Raw genomic sequence first — 16,729 nt, 5'->3', positions numbered from 1 at the left:
GCAGAAGATCCTGTGTTTGTGCAAAAGTGTCTCACAAACACCAGCAATACACCTTGATCCTTAAAGCACGCACACACGGACGTTTGTTGCTATCATTATCTCTCGACTGCGAGCTTGCCATCTCGCAAACGTACAATTTAATAAATCCAGCGAGGCACACCGGGCTCATCCTATAACAGACATGTCTGTGAACAACACACAACAGCCATGTGTCAACAGACTTTCTGACTCAGGCTTGTTTGAACAGGATTTGATTCTTGCACATCACTGAGCTGATTCCCCTGAAAGTTTTTAGCCACTGTCAAGCCACACAAAACCCTTTCTTTTCTTCTCTCTCTCTTTTTTTAAATCAACAGCTCCGCAGCATTCCTTCAGCACAGCACATGCTGAAAAGTAAATCGCCCTCTGACAATGGAGATAAGGCAACTGTTTATTAAGGGAGTGAAGCATACGCCAACAGGGGAAGAGATATGCAAGGTTAAGAAATGCCAGCAGATTACTTTGCTGTGAATTTCCTCTCGCTAGATGACTGGCTGTAAGTTTCTGGCTGCCAGGATCTGGGCCTCCTCCTCTTGTCTCGCAAAGCTCTCCCAATCACACTCTCGAGTTAAGACTGCAGACCAGACAAGCTCTTTTTCTCCCCCCCCACAGCTAAACACATTTTCCCCCAAAGCTCAGTGTCAGACAGAAGCTTAAGTAAGCCCACACTTCCCAGCATGAGTAATTAACGCCATCACTCCCACTCAGGAAAAGATTTTCACTCCGGTTCCTCATTGTTTGCACGAGGGTAGGCAAATACGGGATGAGCCGCGATTCCGATCTGCGCGGCCAGAAAATTAGAAGGCAGTTCCGTTGTCACCAGCAGAGTGGATTCCGGGTGCTTCCCTGCTCAGTTTCAATGGAAACACAAAGGACACTCAACCCTGCGCACCCAGCCTGGGGAATCTCCACAAGGAAAATGCAACACAGGGGTGAGCATGCTGGGAGCCCGGGCTGGGGATGAATACAAGATCAAAAGGAGATGCAACGCTCAGAAAAATCCATTTTGTGGGGGGCGAAGCCCCCCTGTGCAGGTCTCAACCCCCATAGTGTGCAGTATCGCTTTGACAAATTCACACCCTTCTGGTGGGATGTAGGCACCTCTAAAAAACACAGCGCTGACTGACCTTATAAACCAGTACAGCAACACCGAGGAGAGGAAGCCTGAATCAACGCTGTAGTGGTGAATGTGCACTCCACATACCCACATAGAGGTCACGCTTCATACAGTGTTTGATCAGGTTTTAACATTCCTAAGACTTCCCTGTTTCCTGGCTCCAATACTTTGATTAGGCATGACAGAACGACTCCTCGCGCCCTGTAACAACCGAATGGCGCAGTAGAAGATTTCCTCTCTTCGAAATGACCCAAAGTGCGCTTTAAAAATTAATCCAACGCTCCACACGCGTTCCGATATTTTTCCAAGCCGAAGAGAAAACAAATAAACGAAACACTCCGTTTCAAAGGCATGGGGGGGCGGGGAGGACATTCAGGTTAAACAAATCGTTCCTTATCGGCGCGTCTCACACACACACACACACGCGCGGAACGGGGCGGCTCAGAACAGCCCACCTCTGAAAAGATCTCCACTAAGACAGCCAGGGAGTCTTCGCTGGTGTGCTGCCTTTACAGATAGCCATCTGGAAACAATCTGCAAGGAGCCCTGTGGATCGGAGAGGCCTCATCGCTACACTGGGGCTGCTGCAGACCACCAGGAGAACTGCCGTCTAAGGCACTAATAAGCCAAACATGTCTGCCACATTGATGCCATGTTTAACTTGTCGCACAGTCAACAGTGCCACACGCCATTATCTCAGCCGGCAGACTGATTTATGGGAAGCAGCCACTGACGAGAGAAAGGAAATGAAGACAAGCATTAGGATGTATAAATAAAAGCATCCAGACACGCCAGGGACATTCAGGCTCTCTCTCTCTATCTGCTTTTTGCTCTTTTCTGTTCATTGGGGGGGGGCGCAGCCATCTGTCACTGTTCTACTTCAGACCTTCAGTCTCTGGAATTGTTTGGGTTTTTTTTGCAAACGCTCTTTGGTCTTGGAAAATGCCGAGCTTCACAGCACAGGAAAGCTGGCTGCTACAGGCTCTTTTAGGCTCAAAAAGAAATCTGCCCCCAATTTTGTAATCCTTTGCATGTGGGTGTTAAAAAAATGCATCTGTGCTTAACCTGTAATGTTGTGCCACTACCCACTTTGAGAAAAGCTAAGGAGTCAAAGACAGTGGCAGCCTTTTCTGTGCCACTGTGGCAAAACTGTTCTATGAAATGTTTTGGTATTTGAACAGGAGGGTTATGTCTTGAAGGTTTTCATGTGCAGGTCTTTTAAAACCTTCCCACTGCTGTGAGATAGGGCAAAGGTAGGTTTACTGCCCTTTACTGTGATTATACCATGATTTCACTGGGGTTTACTGCAATCATACCATGCGGTTGTGTTGTGAACCTTCATAGAGTAGTAAAAGCAGCATCAAACTTCTAAGCAGGAACCAAAACACCAAACATAAAAAGGATTTCTCGTCCATAAAAAGCAGAGACCCACAAACTGATTTAAACACACCCACGTCAGAAAAGTGCAGGTCTGCAACACGAAGCAAGTTAAGGACAGGAACGGAAAGGACACTCACAGCTCCTCCAAATACGGCAGGTTCCTGAAGACACTAGCAGGGAGCTCGGTGATGTTGTTCATGCTGATGTCCCTGTGGAGCACAAGAACAGAGAACAGTCAGAGAGGGGGCAACCCGGGCTGTCCTGGACCTGCAGCAGGGCAGGTGAGGAATAAACGCACAAGCTGATGCAGGAGCCCTCTGACAACGATTTCACAAAAATCAGATGCTTGTTTTTCTGAAGAGGTGGGGGGCAGTTTGATTGGTAATTTAAAGCTCACTCCTCACTAGTGTTACTGGCGGAAGCATTGTTGTTAAAGAAGCACAGATATCTGACATGGTGCGCGATTTGGACGGAGCAGTGCTTTTCGGCGTTTTAAAACCGAGCGGCAAAGCGCCACTTCGGAGCTACAGCGCTCCGCGGCAGTCTCTGATCGGGGACTCATCGGTCTCCGCAGACGGGCCCGTGTCTGTGAGCGGATGTCCGTTTCTACTCCCGCGGGAGCGGAGGGGTCGCCGTGCCGCGGACCTCGGACCTCGGACCTCAGTGGGGCTCCGCGCACGAACACCCGGGGCGCCGTTCTCCCCCAATCCCACCTCGCGGACGGAATGCCGATGAAGGCAAGGAAATGTCTCGCCGAGGCATGTGTGTGCTTGAACGGTATGCGGGCACAGAACGGTGTGTTCTTCAAAGCCACGTGACCCGTGCAGTCGTTTCAGGAGGCTAATGGCCGGATAAGTAAAAATGACACACATTCGCAAGCACCCCCTCCCCACACCACACACACACGCATATCTTCGGGATAAAGAAAACAAAGGAGGACGGATCCCATGCTTCGGTTTCCTTTTAGCCTGTTTCGGGTTACCGACTCAGGCTTTTGCCCGGAGGCAGAGGTTTGCTGGACGAGCCCCGGCAGTGCGGTCTGATGGGACTCTTCCCTTTTCCCAGTCCACGTTCCCACAGGTTCATAACCTGTCATTAAATGGCTAAGCACTGTGTGACTGTTGCGTCCAGCGCTGGCCTATCTCAAACCTCGACATGCGCGACGCTTTTGAATAAGCGAGCTTCGTTGTCTGAGAAGCAGGAGCAGAAACTTCCCCAGCGCAGAGCACGCTGTCAAAAGCAGAGTCAGAGACCGCAAAACCCGGAGCCGAGAAGCTGATATATACGAGACCTGCGCATCGGGGTAACACAGCAATAAGACATCAAAAAAGGGTGCAACCGATTTCAATACAATGATGAAATATGCACATCGTTCGTCACGCTATGGTTTATTATGGTTGCATGCCTTCAAAAGAATAGAACAACATGCCAAAAAATAATTTCCAAATTCTGCAGCATTTTGCATCAACTACTAGTTTGCTTAGTCCAGGTACACCAGCAAAACATCTGTCTTTGTGCTTCTAAAGTACACGGATCTTTGGGTCCGCCTGTCACCCCCATCCACCTCATGTCGCTGAATTTTCCATCAGGTTCTTGTGATTTTGACAGAGATCAGATGCGTTAGTGATCTTAGAAGACACCCTCTTTCGACTTATCAGCAGTCTGCCATGAGTACCCAGTGATACAGGCAGCAGGAATCACTAATTAGTTACACAAAATATACACAACATTTGCACAATTTAGAGACTTTTTTCGACAATTCCTCTTTCTACTTGTGGCCATCGCAGTACAACAGTGCTAAGAATTTAATTCCACAATATTATCATTCATTACCAAGCAGCCGATACCGCTTAAGCCTGCCTCAGCACAGGAGGCACTATAACTAAACAACTACATTGCAAACAAATGTAATTTCCTCCTCTGAAGTTAATCAAACTGCACGTTGGTAAAACTCATTTATAGCACACTGGAACTGTAAACCTAAAGACGAGGAGGACAGGAAACTAGGAGACTTTCTCCTCTTAGCAAATAGTGATGAATTAAAGGCACAGAATGTTTTTTTTTTAAAGAGCAGTTGGTGGGAGACGACAAAACAAACCTAGCGTATCCTGTATTAATGAGGTGAAGCATTTTGAAAGGGCATCTAAGATTTTTCTGCTTAGAGTATCCCAGGAGTAGCAAGTGCACATATGGGTTACACAAGAGAAGACGGATCGCATTACCTACGAATCTGGCTAAGAGCCCGGGACATCAAGGATGTCCCTCATTCTTGCTTATCTGTGTTTACAATCTCCAGGTTGTCTTGATATTGAGTTACAGTGCGGGGCATTTCGACAGGGGCTTCAGATCCTCTCCCAGGGCGGAGGTCGCCGCCCTGACCAGCATGAGAAGCGCGGTGGTCCTTTTGCTACATTCCCTCTTGTAAAACGAAACCCCTGTTGTCGTTTCTGCTCCGCGCACACCGAGCCAGCTGCTGCCTGACTGCCTTCCCAGCCCCAAAACAGCCCGTTTCCAAGAACTCTTCCCGGAGAACCGCCGGAGGGAAAATCGGCCCTTTTCTCCCCCACTCGAGTTTATCGCTTCGGCCGCACCCGTGGGCACGCTCCCTCTACAGTGACCGGCCGCTGCCGGTCCCCGTCCTGCTTCCTAATAAAACAGGTTTACAGGTCTCCACCTTCGCAGTTCACACAGTGCGTCGTCAACCAGCTCCGCCACCTGCTACCCGACGAAAGGGGACCGACTGGACAACCCACCCGTCCTCCCCGCCTTCCTCTTTGCTTTTCACGGACGCGGGACGATTAAATCTTTAACGTGACTGTTCCCCCGAAACGAGAAGAAGAAAAAAGAGAGAGAGGAGACGAACCGAGTCCGAGAACGTCGGAAAAAAACGAAAAAAAAAACAACCTTTCTGTTGAGGTTGTTTGGGATTCTGACTCGCACTACGGGTGCACACATGGGCAGAATGAAAAGCCTGCAACACACCAGCATAATGAAATCTCTTTGAGAAACCCCTGAAATAATATGAATGAACGCTGCTGTTAAACGACCTGTTCGCTAATATCACATGCGGCTGCTTGGGCAGCAACCCGACTGCTGGTGCCTGTGTGTCTTACGTACGGTTTACTTAATGACCAATTCGTTTGGTTGACCAACGCTAGCTTGCATTTGGACACGTTCTCCCAGACGTGCATACATCCAACTTCATGGACAAAGTTGGGGGCGGTCTTCCTCTGCATCGCCTCATGTGCCCTGCCTGGAATCATCTGCATGTGCAGTTCTTTTATCACGGCTGGATACGGTTATACTGACGCGAGAGGTGCCGACTCTGCAAAAAAAAAAAAAAGTGCCCTACAGCTTCTTGACAAATAATAGTTTTATTATGAAAGCCCTATCCAGTACACTACAATAGTGTAATTCTGTATTTCAGTACTGTGATAATAATGGCAATACTAACGGTTTCAAGTGCAGACATGCACTACCGTATCAGCTTGTTGTTCAGACAAATAAAATGCAGTGAATTTTGGCGCACAACCTGTTAGGCGGAAATGGACCCTTCTGTAAATCGGGGCGTACCTGCACATCTGCGCGTTTACCTGAAGCAAGCCTCTCGCGCAAGGAAACGACGGCTGTGCCCCACCCAGGATTTGAACCTGCAACCTTTCGGTCAGGAGTGTCCAGAGTCCCAAGCGCTCCCTCCTGTCTCTCCCGCCCTGTACTTCAGCACAACAGTATGGGATTTCCACACAGGCCGACCAGCGGTAAGTGTTGGAAAAGCATTTTCTCTCCATGGAGATCCTGCTTCCGTACGTAAACTTTATTATGACGGAAAATGCATCTCTTGATGCAAGAGGCTGCAGTTCACACCGAAATGGTCCTGCTTTCCTGGCGTTCCTGCTACAGTAGGTGCAAAACCCCCTGCCAATCCCAGAACACCGAGATCTGAACAGGTTAACTACAATTTCCAGTTTTATTCTGCGAGATTAATTAACATGGCAGCTCTTCAGCACACACGCTAAGAAAACCGTTCTTTCGGATGAGACGTAAAACCGAGGTCCTGACTCTCTGTGGTCATTAAAAATCCCAGGGCGTTTCACGAAAAGAGTAGGGGTGTAACCCCGGCATCCTGGCCAAATTTCCCCCTGGCCTTCACCAGTTATGGCCTCCTGATAACCCCCATCTCTGAACTGGCTTCATCCCTCTGCTCTCCTCCCCACTGAGAGCTGGTGTGTGTGAGAGGACTGGAGCATCATCCAGGTGGGGCTGCACACTGGTGGGCGTGGAGGGGATCCCCATTACCTGTAAAGTGCTTTGAGTGGAGTGTCCAGAAAAGCGCTATATAAGTGTAAGGAGTTATTATTATTATTATTATTATTATTATTATTATTATTGTTATTATTGTTATTATTATTATGTGCCCTGTGATGGACTGACGCCCCATGCAGAGGGTACCCTGCCTTGCACCCGTTGCTTGCTGGGATAGGCTCCAGCTCCCCCATGACCCTGAAATTATTATTATTATTATTATTATTAAAACCCCAAGACTGTCCAGTGGGGACAGTGGGGAGCGAGGGGGAAGGAGCCCTTTGAAGACGCTAAGTGCCGAGTCATGAACCTGCTCCGAGGAGACCGCGTATCCAGGAAGCACAGACAAGAGAAACTTGGCAACCTGTCCACTTTCCTTCTTTTTTTTTTTCAGCTCAGCCCATTCAAAACAAACAGGTCGTTTCCTCTGACTCAACCTGGCCAGCCTCTCTCAGTATGCCCACTTCCTCCTTCGTCTCTGTTTACCGAGCTGACAGCACCGTCACACCACTCTCGCCTCCTCCGACAACAAGTGCAAAAAATTCCCGTCAATGGAACTCATTCTCCAGCTGTGACAAGGGACTTGCAAAGGGCTAACACAGCTGAGTCAGTTATCACCCTGCCAACTCACAGCTGGCTTCCCACTGGAGCTCAGCAGGTGTGAGCCTGGTCAGTAGCCAGATGGGAGACTCCTGGGAAAGCTGAGGTTGCTGCTGGAACAGGTTTTAGTGGGGGCCAGCAGGGGGCGCTCACCCTGCAGTCTGTGTGGGTCCTAATGCCCCAGTATAGTGACGGGGACACTGTACTGTAAAAAGGCACTGTCCTTCAGATGAGATGTAAAACCGAGGTCCTGACTCTCTGTGGTCATTAAAATTCCCAGGGCATTTCTCGAAAAATTGTATGGGTGTTACCATGGTGTCCTGGCCAAATTTCCCCCTGGCCTTTACCAATCATGGCCTCCTAATAATCCCCATCTCTGAACTGGCTTCATCACTCTGCTCTCCTCCCCACTGAGAGCTGGTGTGTGTGAGAGGACTGGAGCATCATCCAGGTGGGGCTGCACACTGGTGGGGGTGGAGGGGATCCCCATGACCCGTAAAGAGCTCTGAGTGGAGTGTCCAGAAAAGCGCTATATAAGTGTAAGGAGTTATTATTATTTGGTCATCATTTGGAAGCTATTTTATCATAAAAACTCCTACATGAATGTGCAGCGTCGCATGTGTACAAACATTATTGGAACTTTTCTTTTCAATCACAAAAGGTGTCGGTCTTAACAAACCTGAACCTGGGAAAACAAAACAGGTGAAATGTTGAAAAAGAAAGAAATGGAAATGGATTTCTCAGAACACTTTTGCGCGTTGGTACAGAATCTGCTTCTCAGATTCTGGAAAAACAGCTATTGTGAGAGAGAGATCTGACTAGAAATGTCTAGTCACAACCCTGAGTTAGAAAAGCAGCACAGGTGGGAAATTTCTGCTGGGTTTTATTCGTAACCTTCTACGCTGCAATTTCTGAAAAAGCTTTCAAGGCTGCCCTCGTTAACAGCTTTACCACAGTAATAAGAGTCAGGCTCCCCGGCGCCTTATTTTTGAGCAACATCAGGAAGACCACCAATCTGAATTATCCTGCTTTACTTTTTATACAGCACCAGAGAAGACCACCACAGCCACAGGTTTTTAAAAGGAAGGAATCCTGTAGAACAGACCAACAATCTCTCTGAAAACCTTCAGCCTTGTAACGTTTATTAACAGCTTGAACAAATACATAGTAATAAATCAAATATTTCAACCACATTTTAACATAATACAAGGAGCGCCATTAATTCTGTAATTTAATATTGGCAGTGGAAACCTAACCTGTATTGTTGCTAGTGCTATTAAATTCCCACAGCCCAGACAATCGGTTAAATGATTTAAGTAAAGCATTTAATAACATTAGAAAAGGATCACAACATTGAAAGAACTAGGGGAATAAAACAACAGCCTGCAATTTAAGGGCGTCTAGGAGTGCTTGATGCCTAATAATCACAAACTCCCAAATCAAGGAAGCCAGAGCAAAAGAAAATTTGCACGCCGTTGGAAACCCTCAAAGGTCGGTGGCGAGACTGTGGTGATTTACACAAAAATGAAGAAAAAAATATAGTATTCCTGGAGCACAGCACAGAGCGTTATCTATGCTCACATTCCAGAAAAAAAAAGAAGCAAGCAAGTTGTCTCCATGCCCAGACTTTAAATAAATCAGCAGGTCTCGGGTTTGTGAAGAGACTCCGAGAGAGAGGAGTGTTCGAGCGACGGGAACAGTCACTTCTGCAGAGGCACCGGCGCACGGAGATTCGTCTCCGGGGCGTGGGGCTACTACTGCGGACTTGCATTAGAAAAAAAAATGTCCTCATGGAGCAACACTGTTCATCAGGTTTCAACAAAGCACCCCTTAAACCCCCCCGGGAAACGCTCCTTCAGGAAATGTAACTTGCCTGTGGAAAGATAATGATCTGTATTTCGGCAACACTCTATTCAGACTCAATTAAGCCCAGACATTCTGCAGTTACACCTCAGGTCTCTGCTTTGTCTGCGCTTCTGACATATGGAATCAACCCGCTCCGCTTTGCAAGTGTCTTTGTTGGAGGAAAAATAAAAATATTTAAAAGTTAGCTTAAATGTTAGATCATTCAGTTTTAAACTTCAAACCTTATTCCAGCTGATGCCAAAAGGTTTTTTTTGTTTGTGCTGGTACAGGAATATATAGCTGTAAGAACAACTACAACACAAAAAAGACTCGTTTCCCTTTTAAGACTAACGTTTTCAAGTAAGGTACGGAAAAGGCCAATCTTGCCCTTTTCCGTACAGTTAAATCAGGCGAATGAAACTGCCAGTGTAAGAACAAGACCTTGACACTAATTTTAATATCTCAGTACGACAGCATTTTTGATTTTCAATAAGAGTTTCAAATGCAAATATATGCGCATGCAAACCGGACGTGTACACCTCAAAACACATATTATGCACAAGGTCGTAGGGCAGTTTTTTTTTTCCTTCCAGTTCCTCAAAAAGGGTCCCATGAATTCTGCCGCGCAGCTGACTCCTCCTTCAAGGGGAACCCGACGAGAAACACTGCTGGACCCGACGGGATCTCTCAGCGAGCAGCGGCGCCTGCCCGTTCACAGTCCCAGCTCTGCCGCGCACTGCTCCCGTCTCGCCGGGAGAGAACTGGCGTGTTCCCTCTCCCCTCTCCCCAGAGACAGCCGCTTCTTCAGCCCTTCCCCGGATCTGTCAGTCATTCCTGGGAAGGCTGCAGACCCCAATGCAGGTGCCGACTATCACCGGTTATGTTTCTTGCGCGACAATTTGTCATTTTAAGACGCGCTGACGGGCGACGGGGATGAAATACACCTGGATCTGCGCTAATATTTTCCAGGCTCAGGAGAGGAAGGAAAAAAAACACACGTATCGGCACGGCATCCAATTAAGCATCGATTTTGGACCACGCTTAGCGAAAACCAAGTTATTTCCGAAATATAAGGTCAGAAAGGGGTTTGTAAGGCTATAGCAGAGAGCTAAGTGCACTGTGCTATGAGTGGAACATGACTGTCGCGACCTCCTGGGAAAGCTAAACTCTGCTGAGCTCTGATCTCCCCGACGCAAAACTCCTGTTACAACCCTACAGGACCCCAGGGGAAAACCGCCTGTCTGAGCTTTTTGTTTTTGATCTGCAAATTAAAGAAGAAAGGGGGGAACAATATTAGCAGGTTATTTTTTTTTAACTCTGAACCACCCCTTCTATAAATTGCAACCAGCGCCACGGAATAATCGACTAACTGCTAGCAGATGCAAATAAAATCTGTATCTCAGGCCCGTTTTAAGCATTTTCTGCTGCGGCCCACGAGAGCCTGGTGCTCGCAGGACGAGTGGAGACGCATCGGTCAAAATCCTGGCCCCAACGCCACCGGGAGGACATAACGGCCTCTGTGCGTCGCTCTCAGGCTCCTCGGCGGGTGGACGGACGAAAGACGCAAATTGCCTTTTTAAGAAAAAGCTGGCGCTCCGCAAAAAAAGAAAAAAGAGCACTGCTTTTCAGAATGAATACAAATTTGCTCACCACAGTGAAAATAAGGGGGCATCAGCAAAGTTGTGTCACGACCTTTGTGGACGTTTGCCACATTTGGCATTTTCACAATTTGGACGCCCAGCAGCATGATGGTTCGCACTGCTGCCTCATAGCGATGGGGTCCCTGGATTGGAGTCCAATATATCTGTCTGCGTGGAGTTTGCATGTTCTCCTGGATCTACCAAAGCCCAAAAGAGTTGGTTGGATGAACTAGCATGTTGGTGTCAAGTCTGTTCATTCAGCCCTCCCGCACCAGTAGGGACCTGTTTTTTTTTTTCCATAAATCAGCTCTGGCTTCAGACTCACAGGGATAAGAGGCTTTCAGACGGAGGGGGTTCTCAGTTTTCCCAGGACGTTAGCAGAAACAGCACTTTAACCTCAACCATCATGCCCCAGCCCTCCTCGTGTCACAGTTACGAACTCGGCGTGCTCCCTTACGCCGCGCGGGTTCTACTGCGAAACTGCCGCGCAGTCCACTTGCACAGGAAGATCCTGGACGGGATTGGCAAAGCCAGGATTTCCACTTTCCATCTGGTTCACACAGGGTAACTGCGTCTGCTGTGCCACATGTGTTTTTTCCTCTGTCATTCCAGCGGCAAAAAGTGCCTGAGCAGAAAACAAGCAATAAATAACGCCGCGCGTCCGCGCAGCCTGTGCGCTGCTGACAAACCGCAGTTTGGCTTGGAAGCGACGGCTGCTCTGTGAGTGAAGGTACGGAGTGGAAAAGTTATGGATGTTGGCCGGCGGCCCTCGCCGAGACACTGCAGGGACAGAGGCGCGGGGTGGAAAAACAGCCCGAGAGAGACAGGCATTTCAGAACAGCAATTTCGGAATTATTTTAACAGTATCTGGCGGGAGGGGGGGTCAGACCAAGTGCCAAAAAAAAAAATCAACCTTCTCGTTCATTCTTCTTGATTAGGGGCACTCCATGCCAAGCTGCAGGAGTCATTAGTGTTTCATGCCTACTCCATTCATACACCGTGGGGTCTTTCCACACTAACACAACCGTCCCAGCGGTCAGATTCACCCCGGAGACGTTTACCACCCGCCCCGCAGCCCAGAGACGGACTGGCTTCTGGGTAAACTGGCCCTGGTGCACGTCTATGTCTGTGTGTCTGCCCGTTGCATGATGGGATAGGCCCCGGCTGCCCCTGGATCCTGAATTGGAAGAAGAGGTTGGAATAACAGAATCCAAGCAAGGACGAAGCAGAGCAAAGCAAAGGCTCAACGCACAATTAAGGGCCATTAACGTACAATCACATCTTGGGATTAGGGGTCATTTCTAGATGCCATCACTGCTGTTCCCCCGTGATCCTGATCGGGATAAGTTCTACCAGAACCCTTCGGAACAGGAGCAAGTGAAGCGCTTCACTTGCACCAAGATGAACGTCTCGGTCTCGATTCAGTTTAACGTGATTGCACAGAATAACAAAAAAAAGGGGGAAAATTCCATTTCTCTAAAGACTTTGCTATTTCAAGCCCAGTTCTGCCATTCTGGGGGAAAAAAAACTCCATTCCTCCAAGCCCTGAAATCGTGTGCCATCACAATCCATGAACCCCATCTGCATATTTACAGCACAGCCTCTCGCCCCTTAACAAGCAACTAATTTACATCAGATCTATAAAAACAGCGATTGCCAGAGAGCTGTGGCTTGAATGTAAAAATCAGCAACCGGCCAGCCAAGAGGAGTGATTTACAGTGACTGGAATCAACACCCTGGAATCAGCCCTAGACAGAGGGTCATTATTTAGGTCAGCGCGCATGTTTTTTTTAAAGGGATACTCTCTATTAATTAGAACTTCCCCAGCGCGCTTTGTTCAGACGCGATTCATTACGGAACCCCGCTGCCAGGAAGGGGAGCCTTGCACTGGTTGGCTCGTTGAGATAGGAAATAAGTCCCCAAGTCCTCTTCCATCTTCAGGATGGAAGCTCTTGCTTGGCAACTCGCTTCACTGCCTTCACAGCAGACAGCACAGTTACAGAGAGGAAGCCTTCTTCCGAATCCTTGTATCGCTCTTCTGTTTTTCACATCTGAAAAGATCTCCTCCCGGTTCAGAGAAATCGCCTTGGGACTAAAACCCCTTTGGTCTGAGACCCTCTTGCCAAAAAATAAAAATCCGCAGCATCACGGCTCTCCTAAGTCCTTTCTGTGCGTCAGACAGGGACAAGAGCAACGCTAGGCTCTCCACCCCCACAGAAAGAATTAACACGCACGAAACAGGCGGTTCATATATCACTGCTGTCCTGCCTTGGACAGCTTAAGTTGCATTCGTAATTTCAAAAACCCTCATAAAGACCTCAACACCCTGGGAAGACCGATGTTAAGACAAGTACTGCCAATTTGAAATCCATCCAGCACTCGCAATACGTAGCATTAATTGTAAATTAATTGGGGGGTAGATAGATGCAAGGCAGCTCAATGTACTCAGATATGCCAGCAAGCATTTTGATTTGACCTACATGCACAGTTACTTCAATCTTATACTGCATCTCCACCCCAACTCCCCATAGCCTTGATTAGAAACGTGCTACGATTAAATCACAAAGATAGATAGCCCGCAGAGCTCAATTAAAATCCAGAAGGATTCCTGATTTTGCAGCCTGGAAATCACATCTCTTTTTTTCCCTAAGCCCATAGGTAAGAAATCAAAACTGTTTATTGATTGGTACAGGAAGACAATGGCGTCTCCCATCACCGAAGGGCTTCTCTGAAACAATATTGATTAATATTTGATAGATACCACTTTAATTTAGTTCATATACTGTATAAGGTGCCCCCTTGTTATGTAATTAATTTAGATGCCATTTCATTGCTAGTGATGTGGAATTAGTCACTTATGAATGAGTCATTACCACTAAAGAGTAGCTCTGCCCTGCACCTTTCACATTTAAGATTTGCCATTTGCTGGATCTATGGGAAGCTGTGTAAGGCACCAGCAATAAAAGGTCATCATTTCTATCTGCAGCTCACAAGTCTCCAGTGTTACTTAATGCAGCTCCTTTAACAGAGATCACCTCAATGCATTTTTACAATACTGATAAGAAGAAGAAGAAGGACATTATACAAAATCGATTACAAGGCCAAAATACAAATGGATACAGAGGATTATGACAAAAAAAAACTTTCAGGAAAAGCTTGTCTTTTATTCAAACGTCAGCCAGCTATTAAACAACTTCCTATTCGTGTTTTTGTTTTCCACTATTATTTTTAAATGTGGGTTAAACTGTTCCGGACCGCCGCAGTTCCCGGATGCCGGACAGAAAGGACGTCCCGCAGGCACCTGGCACAGCTCTGGGGCAGCGCGGCTCAGTCCAGCCCCCTTGGGAACCTGGTAACGACGCCAGCGCTTGTGCAAACACTGCTCTCCGGTCGTGCAGCGCGCGGGGAATAAACTACCATCCAGGGAATGAATTCATAGAGCACAAGCAATCAAACGGCCCACTGACATCCTTATTCAAGGTGCTGGAATCAAACCACCCATTAACATCTGGATTAAAAGGCCCTGAAGATCTTGAATTATCCACAGCTTGAGTCTCCTGACCTAGACCGTCAGGCAGTCCAGGGATGGCAAGCCCTAGTTCTGAGGAAGCTCTCTCAAAAAGTCTTGCAAATCACCCTGGAGTCACCCATGTGGTCAAGAAGAGGACCGCGGTGCATTTTGATCAATTTAGTACGTTAATTGGTGTGGTGACGTCAGCAACGGCCAACTGTGGTTGCTGTGGTGTTGGCGTCATCTTTTCAAACCACTTCACCGATCAAGTCGGGTGCTTAAAGAGACCACAACAAACGCACTGAACTCTGGTTTCTGCTTCTCCAGGACGAGGGCTGGCCACCCCTGAGTTAGCCCTGAAGGTGACAAGCCAGCAGGGTGAGCTGAAGTATGTTGACAGCTATTCAACCCAGCGACAACATCGCTTACAACAGCTTGTACAACTAGGCCCAAACGCGGGGGGTCAGTTTGGCACAGTGGTGAGAACTGCCAGGAACTGTGACGGGTGCAATCCCTGGAGTGCTCTCTGCGTGGAGTTTATGTTCTCCCCACGTTCCTGTGGGACCCACAAGTTTCAGGCAAATGTAAAGGGGGAGTTTCTCTCTCTCGCTCACTCGGGATGACAACTGACAGGATCCTGCTGCAGGGAATTAACCTGCCTGGACACTTCTTCCACAGTTCTCCACGACGGCCCCCGGGCACACAAACTTGGAAATCAGGCACGCCTCGACGACAGAGGTCCGAGGTTTTTGCACGGGTTTCATGGGGGGCAACACTGTGGTCATCCAATGGAATGGGACACTTTGTTTTTCAAACTTTCCAGCGTCAAACCGATAGCTGGAGGACAGGACACAGCCCCCCCACACCCCGTTCACGAGGAGCCAAGCACAAGAGGCTTTTGTTTCCCCGAGGACGAAACACACGCTTGCTTGGTTAAGATGCTCGGCGTTGTGTTGAATCCAGACAGGCAACCAGCATGGCACAAACCCCTGACACAGAACGCAAAACCTCTCCTGCAAGCAAGACAAATCCCTCAGTCCCTGTTCTACCCTACTGCAGTATGCGTCCGCGACAGCTAACGGCAATGCCTTGGACTCAGTACACATCTGCACGAGGCACCTTTTGCACGGTCTCCCATGTTCTTCTTTTTCCTCACTACAACATATTTATAGTCCCACAACAAATGTATTGTTCCTATTGTTATTATTTATTATGTTTGTAATGTACTGTCTACTCACAGCTGTGAGCCTGGTCAGTACCTGGGTGGGAGACTCCTGGGAGAGCTAAGGTTGCTGCTGGAAGAGGTGTTAGTGGGGCCAGTAGGGGGCGCTCACTCTGGGGTCTGTGTGGGTCCTAATGCCCCAGTATAGTGACGGGGACGCTATACTGTAAAAATGAGACGTAAAACTGAGGTCTTGAATCTCTGTGGTCATTAAAAATCCCAGGGTGTTTCTTAAAAAATTAGGGTTGTTTCCCCGGTGTCCTCAGTAAAAATTTCCCCCTGGCCTTTACAGTCATGGCCTCCTAATAACCCCCCTCTCTGAACTGGCTTCATCGCTCTGCTCTCCTCCCCACTGAGAGCTGGTGTGTGTGAGAGGACTGGAGCATCATCCAGGTGGGGCTGCACACTGGTGGGGGTGGAGGGGATCCCCAATACCTGTAAAGAGCTCTGAGTGGAGTGTCCAGAAAAGCGCTATATAAGTGTAAGGAATTAATAATAATAATAATAATAATAATAATAATAATAATAATAATAATAAATTGTGTGGTGTCATCTGCTGCACTGTGTATGTCCCGAGAGATCAGCGCGAATAACAATTCCAATGTACGTGTCCGTATGGCAGTAAACTCCTCTACTACTACTCAGACCCGCCTGCGCTGACCCGACACCCCCCCCCGGCCCGGGGCCCGCCCCCCAGCGCCGGCGCTCCGCCGTGACGCAAGCACCGCGCCAGCGCCGCGCTGCTGGAAGAAGAAAGAGCTATTTACATTCCCCTGGCTCACAGCTGCCCCCCGTGTCACAAGAGAGACAATAATTGGCTTCTTTCGCCTCTGTTAACCACGAACAAAAGTGTCATTCAGTTTAAACTGGACAAAACGCACCAATGGACGGTCAGCGAGCTGAGCCAATGGAGTGGAATAACAATAACTCTACGGCCCACTCTCTTTTTTTTTGGCTTTTGTTTAGCCTTTGAAAGGGCTTAATTAAGACCCATACAATGCCCCCTGGGGGCCGGTGCTTTCCCCTTGGTACAGTATAAAAGCCTGCGGGAATCATACATATATACATACACA

The 16,729-nt window shown here is 48.1% G+C and overlaps 1 protein-coding gene across 1 annotated transcript in view; it reads right to left on the bottom strand.

Moving 5' to 3' along the window:
* lgr4 (leucine-rich repeat containing G protein-coupled receptor 4) overlaps positions 1-16,729 on the bottom strand; it is a 70,147-nt gene that overhangs the window by 35,770 nt on the left and 17,648 nt on the right. Inside the window, exon 2 of the mRNA XM_088610990.1 lies at positions 2,674-2,745. Coding sequence (XP_088467116.1) covers positions 2,674-2,745 — 72 coding nt within the window. The remainder of the gene's footprint in view (positions 1-2,673; positions 2,746-16,729) is intronic.

This window comes from Lepisosteus platostomus, chromosome 18 (assembly GCF_059453375.1).
Source record: "Lepisosteus platostomus isolate fLepPlt1 chromosome 18, fLepPlt1.hap1, whole genome shotgun sequence".
Lineage (NCBI taxonomy): Eukaryota > Metazoa > Chordata > Actinopteri > Semionotiformes > Lepisosteidae > Lepisosteus > Lepisosteus platostomus.
This window is presented reverse-complemented; position numbering and strand designations above follow the sequence as displayed.